Raw genomic sequence first — 16,342 nt, 5'->3', positions numbered from 1 at the left:
CGGCTTCTCCGCTGGCTTCAATTGGAGAGTGATTGAAGGCTCTCCAAACTCTTCTCTCCCGCGAAATTGATCTGCTCACGTCTCTCCCGCGAAATCAATATGCTTCGTCAGTGCGAAATCGATCTCCAAACACGTCTCTCCCGCGAAATCGATCTGCTCCTTCAACGCGAAAACGATCTTCTCCTTCAACGTTGTCTGCAACTCCCTCCATCGACCTCTTCCTCAAGGTATGTATCCTTTTATCTCTCTGTCTTCCCCTTCTATGCAACTCATAAACCCTCTTTTTCTCTCTCTCTCTCTCTCTCTATATATATATATGTATAGGACAAACTTTCCTTGTTCCTCTGTAATATGGGTCTCTCCCATGTTCTTGGTTTTACGAATCTGTATACAATTTATGTATGTATTGTCTGTCTGATCTGTGAGTTCAACCATACCTTGATACTTCACTGTTCTATTTTTGTGTTTTGAGTTTTTGTGTTGCCAATGATTTTACAAGATGGACCTTAATTCTACATATTCTAAGAATACTATAATGGGTTTACTCACATTCTGGCATTTTATTTGATATTGCCTAGGATATATAGGAAGAACAGCTACCATGGAGATACTATCTTCTTCTCCTATCTGATTTTATGACCTTGTAAATTACTAAGCAGAAAATTATTACTTCAATCGAAATTCGATTATTCTTAATCAGCAAGGTTTAACCCATAACTAATCCTAAAAAAGATATTTCCCGAAAAATAATAATAAATACTCCTAGGAAGAAATTTATGAAGTAAACATGAATAAAACCTCATATTCATTGGTCAATATATAATTAACATATACATCTTCAAACTTCTCCCTTCCCCCTTCCTAAATTGAGCAAGTACACTTCTATGGTTTCGACTCCGATCTCCTTTGAAACCCCATCCCAGACAAATACATGTAAGTTAGAAACACAACCACCATATTTCAGCTTCCTCTACAACATATCAATTGATTTTGTTGAGTAATCGACACCTTCAACCCACAAATCCTCGCCCATCAAACAATTCTCTTGAGATAGAATGAATTAGAACTTTTTTGGTAGCATTTATATTAAAGCTCAAATGGAGAAACAATGGAGACTGGCACTGAAAGACACAAATTCAAAGTTCGACTTTCATATGGTCTGGTGGCGTAGACCCTGCAAATGGGAACAGAGTCGTTACCTCTGACTCTTCTTGGACTGTGTAGAGGCTAGTGTGGGAAATTAAGGAGTCGACATACCAGTTAAATCTTGGCTGTCGAGTGGAGCACTGGAGTTAAAGCCCATCTGGACAACATTGTGAAGCTCATCCTCACCCCACATGTTGGGTACCTGTAGACAGATACATAAAAAAAAGGAGGGTAATTGTCATATCAAAAAGATAAATCGCAGTTAGTACATTGAAATGATGAAGTTTCATCATAAGCTCATTTGAAACTCAGCCAACAATGAACGATTCTAGAAGGGAGGGAAGAGGGCCTAAATATTCTATTTCTCCTTGGATGCAGAATTTTTAGGAGGGTTTTTCAGAGATCTCTCATGTATTAGAAGTTGGGAGCATGCTTGTTAGAATCATACGATTCATGAGAGATCTACTTATATTTGACCATTTATTTGACCATTGAGACTGTCTACTTATACCCAGTCAACCTTACCCTTCCCCTACCTTTGTACCTTTGAATTAGCACCTAAATCAAAACTCTGGTTGTTCAAAGAATTCTTGCAACTAATATTTCAGAAATCCCATAATCTGCCATTTCAAAAATCAAGCCAAAATCCGGCCTTCTTCCTTGCCAAATCATAAATTCTGTCTTCTACCTGTTAAAACTCTAACCGTACAATCTTTTACTACCCAAAACTCACCACAACTCTAATTATAGGCAACACTTGGGCAAGTTTCCAAAAACTCTTCTACATAAATTCGATTATTCTTTTAAAAGCTTCACATAACACAAAAAGTATAGACTAGTTTTCTGTAAAACTATCGCATGTTTGTCATTGATATTAAACTGCTCCTCCGCATAACTGAGGAACAATGAACTACTCAAAAGCAAATCTTCGACATTAGTTTCTGTTCTGAAGCATTTCTTCTCAGTACTATTGATGCAATGGTTAGCTTCTTCAGATGATTTGGTGAGGCTTTCTTGTTGGGTAGTCTGTGGTATAACATTGCAGACAGAACTCTGGTGGCTATCATACTGGTCTGCAATTAAAAAGACATAAAAAGTCCCATAAAAATCAATACAATTGAACTGCATATTGCAAATGCAAGTACCTATATATGCACCCTAAGGTAGAGTAATGACTCGCCTTATATGTGTGTATATTTTCAATCCAGTTATAGATATAGAATCCCATATGCAGACATTAAAATAGCAGTACCCTTTTCCATTTTTCTTTTTCCTGTACTTGTGGGAACGCTATGCAAAGAAATGATATAAGTTACATCCAACAGCTAGTGACGGGTAAGGCGGGCTTAGAACTTTGAACCATAATTGTAATACAGTTTTCTTGCCCTGAAGACACTCGGATAAGAGACAGTCCTCCTCCATGAATTAGTACCTTTTATACTTACAGAATGCATACATGTATGCGAGAGTAGAGAATTCACTTCATTACTAACCAAACCAAACCAAACCAAACCAAGCCTTAAGTCCCATCAAATGGGGTCGGCTACATGAATCCTTCTTCTCCACGCGGCCCTATCAAAGGCCATTTCATTAGTCAAATTAAGTAGATTCATATCTCTATTTATAACGCTAGTCAATGTTAATCTAGGCCTACCCTGTCCCCTAACACTTCCATCTATCATTACAGTATCACATCTCTTCACTACTGCCTCTGTTGGTCTCCGTTGAATATGACCAAACCATCTCAAACGATTCTCTCTCAACTTATCTTCTATCGGTGCTACTCCTACCCATTCCCGAATACACTCATTCCTAATCCTGTCCTGTCTAGTCTTACCACACATCCACCTTAGCATTCTCATCTCAGTCACACTCATCTTATCTACATGTTGTTTCTTGGTTGCCCAACACTCCATCCCATACAACATAGCTGGTCTAATAGCCGTTCTATAGAACTTACCTTTTAGTCTAGTGGGTATTCGTTTATCGCACAATACCCCAGACGCACTTCTCCACTTACACCATCCTGCCTTAATCCTATGGGTCACATCTGCATCAATCTCTCCCGCTGTTATGATAATCGACCCTAAATAATTTAAAAAATTCAAATCTAAGAATGTGCTATACCTTTACTCTGAAATTCAGAGGAATCTGTCCTTTCTTTAGGAAGGAGTTGATCTGCAGTTGTAGTGCCAGTTCTTGTCATATCGGATTCATTTTCACAACTAAGGTCAATTGACTTGTCACCATACTTGCATCCCACATTTTCAACCTGCATTGTCATATAATGTTTCAATCTTCGCAATAAAATTTTCTTTATTTGGTGATGATTCTAAGGCTGTCTCATTAGTTTCAACATTGCATTGCCTACTTTGTTATTGTCTTCAAAAAATATATTTAAACAACAATATATGCATATAAAAATCAGAGAACAAACAGAAGTTTCTAAAAGAAATAACATTAAGAACGATGCGATTGAAGCACAAACCCTTCATCAGAATTGCCATTCACAAGCCTTTCAAATTGCATGTTCTCAAATCTTTTGACTATTTCTTTCAGTTTCTTCTGTTCTGTATCTACCTTATAATCAGCAGAATGAGATTTCCTCGCCTTTGGCATATCAATTTCAAACATAGGCCTTCTCTGAAAGGAAATCTTTTTACTCTCCAACTTTTTCTGGGGACTAATCTGCACGGTTTCTGAGGGAATTTCTTCCAAACCCATAAGCTTGGCAATCAAATTCGAGCCTTTTGACTTGTGAGGAGCATTTGATGAGAGTGAACTATCAGAAGAGGCAAAGCCTTGGAAGGACTGGCTTGAGCTAGTGGAGGCAATATCAGTACCCGAGTCCAGTGTTCTTTTATCACAGTAAGCCTTTTTTTCAGTGCAACTGGGCAGCAAAAGATTTTGCCTAGCAAGACCGTCTCTGATCACAGTCCTAAGCTCGTCAAAACAATCCCTCGAACACCCATCAGCAGAAAATCCCGGTTTCTCAAATCCCATTTGGGAATCATGATCTTGGAAGTGATGGGATTTTGTTCTTTCAATCCCCACTTCACCAATTCTGTCTCCCCTGGATTTTTCCTTTTGATTTTCCCACAACTTATCTTGTAGTTTTCCAAGCATGATCAAAGACTCTTGCAAATCAAGAGCTCCTTTCAACAAATCTTTCGTAATTTCTTTAGAATGCCCATCAATTGTCATCCCCACAGACCACGGGTTATGTGAATCTTCTTCTGTGACATTTTTTGAGCCCATCTTCATTGATTCTTCTTTGAATGCAGAAGAGGAATTCAAATTCCTAGGATTTCTTCGACTTTTGCCTTTTTCATCTGATCTGTTAGGATTGGTTTTGGATTTTCTGATCGTTTTACATTCAATTACGCCTTTTGGATCATCACATATGACAAATGATCTGTACACAGCCGATCTCAGACCGTCTTGAGGCATATTCTATGGTAGAAAATTCCATTGAAAAAGTCAGATTCTGCTAATGCAACACAAACCAAGTCCAAAGATCTAACTAAATTTTGCATAAAATACTAACAAAATTATGTATATTTAAAAAGAGATGTTGTGTGCAGTTGGGATGAAAACTACGCTGAAAAAGACCATAAACAACAGATTTTAGTAAATCAACCTCAAACCAGTTCAATAACCATCTTAAATATTTTTGGCATTTTATATTGACTTATGTTCTATTTTTTTAAGCATGGAGTGTATATTAATTTTAAAAAATTGTTATTCCTTACCCATTAATTCTCATTTCATAAGCTAAATATGATCCTTTATCCAACTCAATGTACCTAGTAAAAAATGAAAAATGATATCCACACATCAAATTCCAAATAATTGTTTCTTAGTCAAATAAATTATTCTTATATGAAGTGTGATAACTTTGAGAGTTTTTGGAGTCTACTAAATTTGCTGAGCAAGGTTTTCTTTTTATCAAGAACATGTGAAAGAGAGAAAATTCTAGCGAGTTCGATTTTGCGCAATAATAAAATATTCACTAAAAAGATATCCTCTGACATACTGATTCATGGTTCTTTGAAAGCTCAGCTTGCTTCCTTTGACTTCATGAGTGCTTCCAACCGACAATTATTCTATCCTTTGATTCACATACCTTGGAATTCTTTGATTTGTTTAAGAAAAGATGAATCTTCCGCAGCTCCATAAATTCTTTTTCATTGAATTTACATGATCTCCATTTATTTATCTAAAATTATCATTGAATCATTTTCAACAAAACAACTAATGTTTTAATTTACATGATCTCTATTTATTAATTAATTTGCTTCCAATTGGGAATCTTAGTTATTTCTCCAACCCAATATATGTTGCCATAATTTTGTTTACCTTGTGTATAGATGAGTCAGCAACAAAATGATGCATATTTCACCAACTTGATGAATGATGGGACTGATTATGAATTTATGGATGAACCTCTTGACCAAGGGGATCAGTCTTCCCCAATCTCTCCTCAAATAGAAACCACCAAGAAACCACAACGAGGTGGCAACTTCACTACAGAAGAAGACAGTATGCTCATATCGGCGTGGCTTAACATTAGCTTAGATCCAGTGCAAGGGAATGAACAAAAATCAAAGGCTTATTGGCTAAGAGTGTGGGAGTATTTCCACCAGTACAAAACTTTTTCATCTAATCGTAGTCAAACTTCTTTAATGAACCGTTGGTCAGCAATTCAACTTGCCACGAATAAGTTCAGTGGGTGCTTCGCCCAAATCCAAAGGTTGAATCAAAGTGGAAAGACTGACAAAGATAAGGTATTAATGCCATTGAGTTTTTTATACTTATTATAATTGGAATTGTCTAATCTCATGATAATTAGTGTTCTTTTATCTATTATTCAGATTCTTGATGCGAAGAAATTATACAAAGAGTTGTACAAATCGTCATTTCCATTTGAACATTGTTGGCATGAGTTAAGAGATCAACCAAAATGGCGAGAGGAATATAGCATGAAGAAACAAAAACCAAAAAAAGTGGCAACTCCCGGCGTTTGTTCTCCTAGTGCACCGGATTCAATCAATTTAGAGGACAATGATGTTTCACATAATGACAATGTAGACTTGGAAAGACCACCGGGTAGGAAAGCTGAAAAGGAACGTTTGAATAAAAGAAAGAATAAAGATCATGGAAATGAAGGAGGGTCACATATTTTAATATTATTAGAGGATTTAAAGGAAGATAGAAAGAAAATGAATGACAAGAAAATAGAGATGTATGAAAGGTCGTATCTTCAAGAGCAAGAAAAGATTGATAATGAGAAAAAGAGGACGCAAACGGAACAAGAAAAGGTTGATAATGAGAAAGAGAAGATACGAATGGAACATTTGAAGGAGGAAGAGCGAATAATGTCAATAGATACAAGTGGTCTGCCTTCATTGCAAGCAGAATACCTTCATCGCCGCCAAATGGAAATTCTCCAAAAAAAGATTTAGTTGTTGGAACTACCCAAAAAAAAATTAGTTGTTGGAACTATGTTTTTCACTTTATTTATTGTTGGATTTGATTATTTATTGTTGGATTTGATTCTCCATTGTAGGCAGAACTATGTTTTTTATGCAGTTTATGTTGGAATTATTTATTATATGTTAAAAGTTTTTTGGAACTACCTATTGTTGAATGGTTGAACTAGTAGTAATTTAATTACTGAGTGGAATTCTCGTTGAATGCTTGTTGAAGTACTCCATGGCTAAATATAATTCTTATTGTATGTTGGATTGGAGTGATTTTTATTTACAGGACATTTCTATTTGTTGATCAATTAAATACAGATTATGTAAGTTGCTGGTGTTTTGATTTTGGAAGTTATTTGATATGTTTTATAAATTTGACTTTGCAGAAAATTGAAGTTGTTAGGCAGAAACTTGCAAAGCTTAAGAAGCAAAACACAACCTAATATTTATTTTCAGTTGTTTATTACTCAGCTGCATTCTTCTTTTAATTTCCATGGCTCGCAATAGTGTAATTAAGATGATTATTGATGACTCTGATTCTGATAATGAATTGGAGATATTTGCAATAGCTGCTTTAGAAGAAGAGCGGCTAAATAATGAGAGGCAATTGGGATTACATCGTGGTTCTATTCAAGGTCATACAGTTATTTATCGTAATCAAATTCAAGGCCACAAGAGACTTTATCAAGATTACTTCTCTGAAATGCCTATATATCCGCCCAATTTATTTAGGAGGAGGTTTCGGATGAGTCGATATCTCTTTCTTCGTATTTTATCTATGGTGGAAGCATATGATCCTTATTTTGTGCAGAAGAAAGATGCTATTGGAGTTCTTGGTCTGTCTTCCCTTCAAAAGATGACAGCGGCTATGAGGATGCTCGCTTATGGAGTAGCGGCCGATTCTGTAGATGATTATGTGAGGATTGGAGAAAGCACTGCAATAGAAAGTCTACAAAGGTTTGTTCAGGCAGTGGTTGCAATTTTTTCAGATGTGTACTTGAGGGCACCAAACAAAGATGACATTGCTAAATTACTAGAGGTGGGAAAAAATCGTGGGTTTCCTGGAATGTTGGGGAGCATTGATTGTATGCATTGGAAGTGGAAGAATTGTCCTACTGCATGGAAAGGTATGTATTGTGGTCATATCCATGAACCAACTATTATTTTAGAAGCGGTGGCTTCCTATGATCTATGGATATGGCATGCATTTTTTGGATTACCGGGATCTCATAACGACATCAATGTGTTAGAACGTTCTTCTGTATTTTCTTTCCTTACTGAAGGGCGTGCTCCCCAAGTTGATTACTCAATCAATGGAAATGACTATACAATGGGATATTATCTCGCTGATGGTATATATCCTCAATGGTCAACATTCGTTAAAACAATTCCATCTCCACGAGGCAATAAGCAAATACATTTTGCTAAGGCTCAAGAGTCAGCAAGGAAGGATGTCGAACGAGCATTTGGAGTGCTCCAAGCACGTTTCTCAATTGTGCGAGGACCTGCACGTTTTTGGAAAGTTGAAACCCTTAAAGTTATTATGAAGGCATGTATAATATTGCATAACATGATTGTTGAGGATGAGCGAAATGAACAAAATATAGACTGTAATTATGATGCAATCGATGAAACTCTCCCTCCAGCAGTGTCACACGAGCGTACACCCGAACTTTATGACTTCATTCAAAATCATCATCGCATAAGAGATAGACAAACTCATTCTAAACTCCAAGCAGACCTAGTTGAGCATTTGTGGCATCTACATGGAGATTTGTAACAATTAGTGTTAGAAATAGTTTATTTATTTTGAATTTTATTTCTAACTTTGCTATTTATGATTTTTTTTCTTATTTATTCATTGACCTTTGTAAGGTTTTTAATTAGTTAATTTGTGTTCTTTCGGTTCTTAATTTTATAAATTATAATTATTGAAGAACTTCCTTTGTATTGTTATTTTTTTAAAAAAATTCTTTATTGTTTTCTTTTATTCTTCCCCTCCATTTCTTTCAAGATGGTTCCACCAAATTCATATGTTGAAATGTATTCACATACTATAAATTTTATAATAAAAAAATAAATATTACTTAAAATTATTTTTTATAATATTTTTAAAACTAATATTAACAAATATTATTTTTAAAAATATTATTGCAAATGTCACATTGGCAACCATATTAGAGAGTAGGTGCATATGTGGCATTCTATGAAAAAGAGTAATATATATATATATATATATATATATATGTGGCATTTTTTGTTTTGAAAATTGGTTAAATTAGTTTGAATGACTAGCTAAAATAAAGAGTATGGTTGAAACACACAATAGCTAAACTAATTAGGTAAAATAAAGAGTGTCATTTTTTTATACTTTAGCTAGTGAAAAATAAAGAGCGTGGTTGAAAAATTAAGGGGTGTGTTAAGATGTGTGTTAAATATATATATATATATATATGTGTGTGTGTGTACATAATAAATAAAATAAGTAAATAATTTAGTTTAATCAAAAATTTTAAGCCCAAAATTAAATTTCAAGTCCAAAAAAAATCCCAACAAGTAAAAAAAAAAAATTGTTGCTGACCGGTCAACCCGTAAGAACACAAACACGCTCCCCTCCGCTAGTTAAAACCATCGCTGCAGATAACAAACGTTTTAACACACACCACTAACACACACACTAACCGATCTACTGCAGCACCAAACAACAAACCTTGCTAGCTAAAACTTACCAACAGACACTAACACTCTCCTTAGTGTGCCCATTGTGGATGCTCTTAGTGCTGAAGAGTTGGGGTTTTGATTGTTTTTTTATTATTATTTTTTAAATTCTTTTTTTTTTGTGTTTGTCACTTAAAATTTTTATTTTGACGTTACTTTTTTTTCGATCGTACATTTTGCAATAGCAATTGTGTGTCGTGAAAAGTGTAATATTTTAAGCAGTTGGCTTTTTGTGCACTGTGGAAAATGAATTTTTAAAGGCTTGCTTTTTATGCACCGTGAAATTTTAATATTTTTAACAGCTGGTATGTTGATGTGTTAACGGCATGTCATATGCACGTTATAGAAAGTTCTATTATTTACGGCTAACATTGCAAGCTGTAAAAAAATCATCTATATTAGCATTCACGACCTACGCAATAGACATGTCACGATTGGAAAATTATTTACGACATGTAAAAAAAACAAGTTGTAAAAATGAGAAATCATGATTTGCATTTACTGTATGTTGTTGATATAAAGCCGTAAAAACCTAGTTTTGTTACCACTATATCATTGTCGAACCACCTACTTTAAAAAAATCGCCAAAAAGTGACAGGTAGGAGCTAATGCCATCAACTGATCGTGGTGGTGATATGAAAAGATAGACAAATTAAGTTGACAGATAGGTACACAAGGACAAATAGAGGAATAATACGTGAATAGATAGATAATACTTAGAAAGACAGGTGGATAGTGGATAAATTGACCGATAGGTAAAGGTAATATAATATTTTTTATTATTATCTTTTTAAAATTATAATTCCCGTCCTCTAATAAATTACCAGTAGGTGTTAATACTTGAATTTAATTCCCATTAAATCATATTAATGCCTTGTTTGGGAACAGACTTTTTAATAACTTTTTAGCTTTTTGGCTAAAATGTGATATAAAAAAAACTAGTATGTTTGGGATGATTTTTTGGCTTTTTACGAAAATATGTATAAAAAGTCGAGAGAAAATGAAATCTTTAATTTTTTGGTATGGGTTGTTGGCTTTTTGATTTTTTTTAATGACTTTTTGGCTTAAAAAGCCACTTGGCAAACAAGGCCTAATTCATCGCTAAAAGTTGGTCTTATCATTATAGTCGCTAAAAAAGACTTTTTGTGATGATTTTTGAATTTGTCACTAAAAATTGACAATTAGTAACATTTTTTTGTGAATTTTTTTAAGTTATCGCTGAAATTTAGAATTAGTACATTTTTTTAATGAATTTTTGAATTGTTGCTGAAAACTGACAATTAGTAACGTTTGTTATTAGTATTTGAAGAAAAACATTGCTAATTATCAAATGACCTATTGGCCAATAAATCAATCTATTGGAACCTGCACGTAAGTCCTACACAAAAGTGTTTGGAGATGTGTAAAAGTATATTAAGATTCTTTCTCTCCCTTGTCTGAAAGAGGAATTTCCACTTCTACATAGATTGGTAGTTGATAAGGGAGATTCCTTAAATTCAATGCTGACAAGGAATGAGGTTATAGGAGAGTGGGTGTTTCAGTTCAGAAAGGAGCTATATGATTGGGAAATGGTGGAGGTTACTAGAATGTTAGCCCTTTTAGAGGCAACTCCTACAATCTAGTCAGACACAGAAGATAAACTGGTTTGGACTACCTCAAAAATAGGTACTTCTACAATTTCATTTGTGTATAATTTTTCTGACAACTGGGTTTAGCACACCTCTTTTACGAATAGTGTTCTTAATGCCAATGAATCAACCCTTTGCATTTTTTGCAAAATTGAGGGTGAGCCACTTAATCATGTGTTATTGTATTGCCTAGTTGCTTAGAGAGTTTAGTCAAAGATTTTTTTTTTTTTTTTTCTTGAAGGTTTTGGTTAGAGATGTTAAAGTGGTGGGATGTGCAAGGTGCATTACCAAACTTAGTGGAGGAACTCCTTAACTGATGGGCAGAGGAAAGTCTCAGCAATAATGAGAGAATGATGTGAAAAGCATTACCTATTACTATGTTGTGGTCTCTATGAGAACATCGAAATGAGTGCATTTTCAAGGCTATTAACCCAAATGTGGTAGGTTTATGTGATCCGATAAAAGTTAAGATTGCACTTTGGTTCTAAGTAGTGTTTAAGGAACATTACTTCACGATTCATGATTTTCTTTTCAACATGAGGCAAATCAGAAATTGTCTGAGTAAATGTAGGAGGCTTGTGGTTTGAGGTAACAAGCCTTTGCCAGTGTTGACTATTGGGTGTTGTCTGCTATCCTATGTGATGCCTGGGTATATATAACCCACCTCGTTTTTCTTTAATTGTGATTATCTTGCTCGTGTTGGGAGTGTCGGGATTTAATCTAAGGTCTTGTCGACTGTTTGAGTTCACCGTTCTTGAAACTTCTCTCGAATCCTCGTCTTTATTTCATTCCGGAGTTGAGTTCTGCTTGTTTCGAAGAGCATGAAATTGGATCAGGGGTGTCTCGAGTTCAGCTAGTACAATTTCTGAATGGATGCAAGATCGCACATGCAGGGCTTAGACTGCACGTGTGGATGTGAGGCTGCACATACGAGAGGTGAGGTCGCACATGTGGTGAGGTGAGGTCGTCGATGGTTTAACACTGCTTTAAATGCAGTAGCGGAGGGCAGGTGTGGAAAGTGAGCCTCACATACAAGAGACAGTGACGTACCTGCGAAAGGTACGTACGGACACGGTGCCGCATGTGCGGGAATGCAATGTGTCCGAAAATTTTCTCTTTTTCTTTTCTTGGGTTGAAAACCCACCTCACTTTTCTCTCATCTCTCTCTGAAACACATTTCTCCTCCTTCTCTCTACATTACTCTCACCAAATCACATTAATCCTTTGATTTCTCCAAATCCATTAGAGCTTTGACTCTAGTTCCTTCATTAGAGTTGAAGAACTCCTCGAGGGCTACGTTTTGTATGGTAGAGATCAGATTTCAGCACCATCAAATTTGGGAGTTTTCTTTTCTTTTCTTCTCCAAAGCTTGAGGTATGGATTCTCTTAAAATTATATATATATATATATATATTTACAAATTTATGTTGATTTTGGAACTTCTTATTGTAGTAATGAAACTTGATTTTTGGCTTATGAGTTCTTGATGATTTTAAAAATGGGTTTTCTCAATGTTTTTTTTAAAAAAACTCTTGAGGCTATGAACTATATTGTTAAGAAAGAATGTTGTCTTGGAAAAGTCCTTTAAAAAATGAGTAAAAAACCTAGTTTTGTGAAAACCCTAGAGATTGGAGATTTTTTTGGGAAAATGGTAAGTGAAATCTATGCTTGTCAAGTATTATGATGAATATATGATTGAGAAATTCCTATAATTGTGTATGAAAAGGAAATTCCATGGAAGAATGAGAAATGGTTAATATTGAAGCTAGTTGTATAGCTTATTTTTGTTTGGTCTTGAAATGTCCAAGTGGAAAAATAGAGATTAACATGTGAAGAAAGCATGTAATGTGGTATTATTATCTATCTCTCGGTAGATTTATTTGTGAAATTATCTTGAGAAGAAGTATGGAGATTTTTATCACAATGGTAGATTGTATGGTGGAAACTGAAAATGGAAACATATTATAATGCATTGATACATGTTGCATTGACATTCCATTTCATTTGGTTATTATGAATATTGAATTAAAATTTGAAAATTATTGCATTGAGAAAAAAATTATTTTGTGAAACAAGAACATATTGAATTGTTTTGAGATAAATACGTTGGTAAGTCCGGATAAGGGGTGTAGTTTGGTATTGGTTAAGTTGGCCTAAGTGTCCATGGTGAAAAATCGAAAACACGTGCGAAGGAGGTCCCACGTGCCTTCCGGTGAGAGATCGATAAAGTGGAGATTGGTAGTGTTTGTTATGTCTACTTGTAGACACCAACCTAGAGATTACCTAAGTCATATTTATCACCCCTTTGAAAATTACATTGAATTTGTTGGATCATTGTGTAATCAAATTGGCATTATGCACAAGATTTTCCAAAAGGAAAAAGTATGTATTTTGAGCATGACATGACATTTGCATTCATCTCATGAGATTATGTAAAAATGTATATACTTTGTTAAGAATTTCCTACTGGGTTTTATGCTCACCCTAGTGGATTTTGTGCAGTGAAAGATGTAGTGATTCCACCAAATTAAAGGCGTGAAGTGTTTTGAGGGCATATGGCTCTTGTTTTGTTGTTGTTTTGGACAACCCAAGGGCTTAAAATGTATGGGTTTCGATAACAATTTTTGTGTAATCGCGCATAAGCCTTGGAACTTGTAGTATAGCGATCCCGGTTTCCCTTTCTTTAATTGTTGTATCCGGACTTAGGTTCCGTGGAGTTGGTTGTTGTGTATATCTTGTTTACATCCTTTACTCTTTGTATTTGAGTTTTGGGTTATGTTGGGCAGGTTTGAAACAGGTTAGTTGAGCTTAGAAACCAAAAGTAGTTGCCCAGAAATTAGCCTTCACGCTCGAGCGGAGCTTTTGACGCTCGAGTGGGCCTTTATTGTGCTTCTCCGCTCGAGCGGGGGTTTTGGCGCTCGAGTGGGAAAATCCATCTCCCAGTATTTCCTCTGCAGTGTTGGATGCTCGAGCGGGAGTTTGTGTGTGACGCTCGAGTGGGGAGTTTGTGTGTGACGCTCGAGCGAGGACCTAGTTTTGCAAAAGTTCTGGGAGCGTGTATCCGGCGCTCGAGCGGTGGTTTGGACGCTCGAGCGGGAGTCTGCGAGTGATGCTCGAGCGGGGATTTCTACGCTCGAGCGGGGCGACGAGTATATCACTCCGAGATCCGACTTTTTGGATCACTTTTTCAACTTCATTTCTCTCTCTTACTTTTCAAAAACACCATTGGAGACCTTCTCTCACTAGAACCTCAATTTCCCTCTAGGTATTGATCTAGTAGAAGTGATTTCCTCACCTTGGGCCTTTGTAAAAGTTGTGTTGATCGTCGAGGGCTATCTTTTGATCCAAAATTTTTGGGATTTGGAGCATCTTAAATTTTTTCATCTTCTTCCCTTGGGCTCCAAATTTGAGGTAGGGATTCCTACTCACTCTTATGGGTTTTTACCTAGATTTTGAGCTTGTTGTTTAAATGGTTGATTTTGGGACTTAGGGTTTCAAAAGATATAAAAGAGGGTTTTGTTATTTTGTTTCTTAAATATGTATTTTGGGTTTCAAAATGATGTTATTGTTGTTGATAGTTGATATTTGAACTATTGGGTTAATATTGATAGACGGAGAAGAAAGCCCTAATTTGTATATAAATTAATTGGTATAATTAATTTGGGAAAGTTATGGATTTGTGAAATTGAGTTGAATATAACGATAGTGGTTCATTATGAGATGGAATAGTGGAGTCGGATCAATAAATCGTTTACTTTTGAAAATGCGGACATTTTATCTGTTAGTGCTTTTATTATCTGTTTAGAAATAATTGCTTTGGGCTACCGGTGGAGGGTAGTTTTGATTGTTGTAGACAATGCATGGTGATTAGGCAAACTAAAACTAATCAATTGGATGCGTCATAGAATATGACGGGTGACAGAATACATTAACTTTATGTATTGACTGATTATGTATATGACCTATGTGTATATACGTTGTGTGTAGGGGAGGAGATAGGGAATGTATTCCACGGTTTAGGGGAAGATAGGGGATAGACCTCTAAACTGGGAAAGATAGGGGATGGACCTCTAAACTAGATATTGTTTGGGAGGAGATAGGGGATGGACTCCGTTGATATAGCTCATATGCTTATCTGTTGAAGTATGGATACAGCTCATATGCTTATCTGTTGAAATGTTGATATAGCTTATATGCATATCTATCGAAGTGTTGGTATAGCTAGTATACTTATCTATTGTGAAATAGGAAATGTTTAATATGAGTTACTACCTCATTGAAATTGTTGGCCAGGTTCTAAGCCGTAGTTGTGAATTGTGAATTTGATAAAAAATGGAAAATGAAATGAAACATGGACACATTGGTCATGTAATGAAAATGGTGTATAAATTGATTTATGTGAGTCAAACATTTATCAATTGCTAACGTCTTAGTTCCTGCTCATATTGTGTTTAGCATATCTCTACTGGGCGTTGGCTCACCCTATATGGGACATCATTTTCAGGTACAGGTAGCATGCCACCTCCAAGGGCATAGCTTGGATGGTTATGGGAGTTGAAGACTCTTTTTGATGATTTTGTTTGTATTACATGTATATCAAGCCAAGGGCTTATTTTGTATAGAGTTAGTACTCTTCTTTTTGTAACCAAGTGTTGACTTGGAAAGCTGTAAGCCCTTAGGGCATTTGCTTTTGTTGTTAACATTTAATACTGTTGTAAGAACTACTCTGATGAATAGAAAGGTGTTGATTTCTCTTATATCATTGCATGTTTAAAATGATGGGTTTTATGTATTTTTTTTGAGGGCGTTACAACTTGGTATTAGAGCGTACCGGGTTCGAATACTTTGGGTACGTGGGAAGTGATTAGTATCACAATGGGTTTGTCTCGCTTGATAGAGACTTAGATGTAGTGTCATATGCTATGTGTTTAATTGATAACATGCTTATGTGACTATATGGGTATAGAATGTAGTTTCTAGGATGTTGATTGGATCCTTGGGTTTCTGGGAGTCTTGTTGGAAAAGCGCTTGATCAATGCTATTTCTAACCGGAACTCTAGTAACGCCTTGGGACTGTCATTATCCGGAAATAAAATTCGTAATTGATTATGTGATTATGTGCTTACGTAGAGTGAATTACAGTTGTCCAGGTATTAGGACGTGAGTGAATTAGCTTCGGCACATTGTGAATGTGCTAATGTTCTTCGTTACCTTCATTAGGATGTCAGGACGAGGAAGAGGTGGTAGGCGTGGAAGGCAGGAGATGCCTTTACCGGATGATATTCCAGCACAGCAAGAGAGAGTTGGTCAGGCCAATGTGGCCAAGCCAGCGAGTCAGCAGGCTATGAGTGCCTTGGTCCAAGAAAT

General features: G+C 35.7%; 2 protein-coding genes across 4 annotated transcripts in view; one reads left to right on the top strand and one right to left on the bottom strand.

Moving 5' to 3' along the window:
• The window catches only part of LOC114260051 (putative E3 ubiquitin-protein ligase HIP1), a 46,756-nt gene that overhangs the window by 14,620 nt on the left and 15,794 nt on the right, over positions 1 to 16,342 (bottom strand). The window lies entirely within an intron of this gene.
• LOC145820736 (uncharacterized) lies at positions 173 to 6,611 on the top strand. Its single transcript, XM_082917337.1, has 3 exons — positions 173 to 227; positions 5,517 to 5,933; positions 6,021 to 6,611. The coding sequence occupies exons 2-3, from the start codon at positions 5,517 to 5,519 to the stop codon at positions 6,609 to 6,611; spliced, it is 1,008 nt and encodes a 335-aa protein (XP_082773463.1). The 5' UTR covers positions 173 to 227.

The sequence above is a fragment of the Camellia sinensis genome, chromosome 2 (genome assembly GCF_055761805.1).
Source record: "Camellia sinensis isolate YWXY chromosome 2, ASM5576180v1, whole genome shotgun sequence".
Lineage (NCBI taxonomy): Eukaryota > Viridiplantae > Streptophyta > Magnoliopsida > Ericales > Theaceae > Camellia > Camellia sinensis.
The sequence above is the reverse complement of the archived record's forward strand: the minus strand, read 5'-3'. Positions and strand labels throughout refer to the sequence as shown.

Coding starts and splice junctions, on each gene's coding strand:
- LOC145820736 (XM_082917337.1), top strand. CDS start 5,517: ATGAGTCAGCAACAAAATGATGCATATTTCACCAACTTGATGAATGAT. Junction 5,934..6,020: donor GAAAGACTGACAAAGATAAG/GTATTAATGCCA, acceptor TCTATTATTCAG/ATTCTTGATGCGAAGAAATT.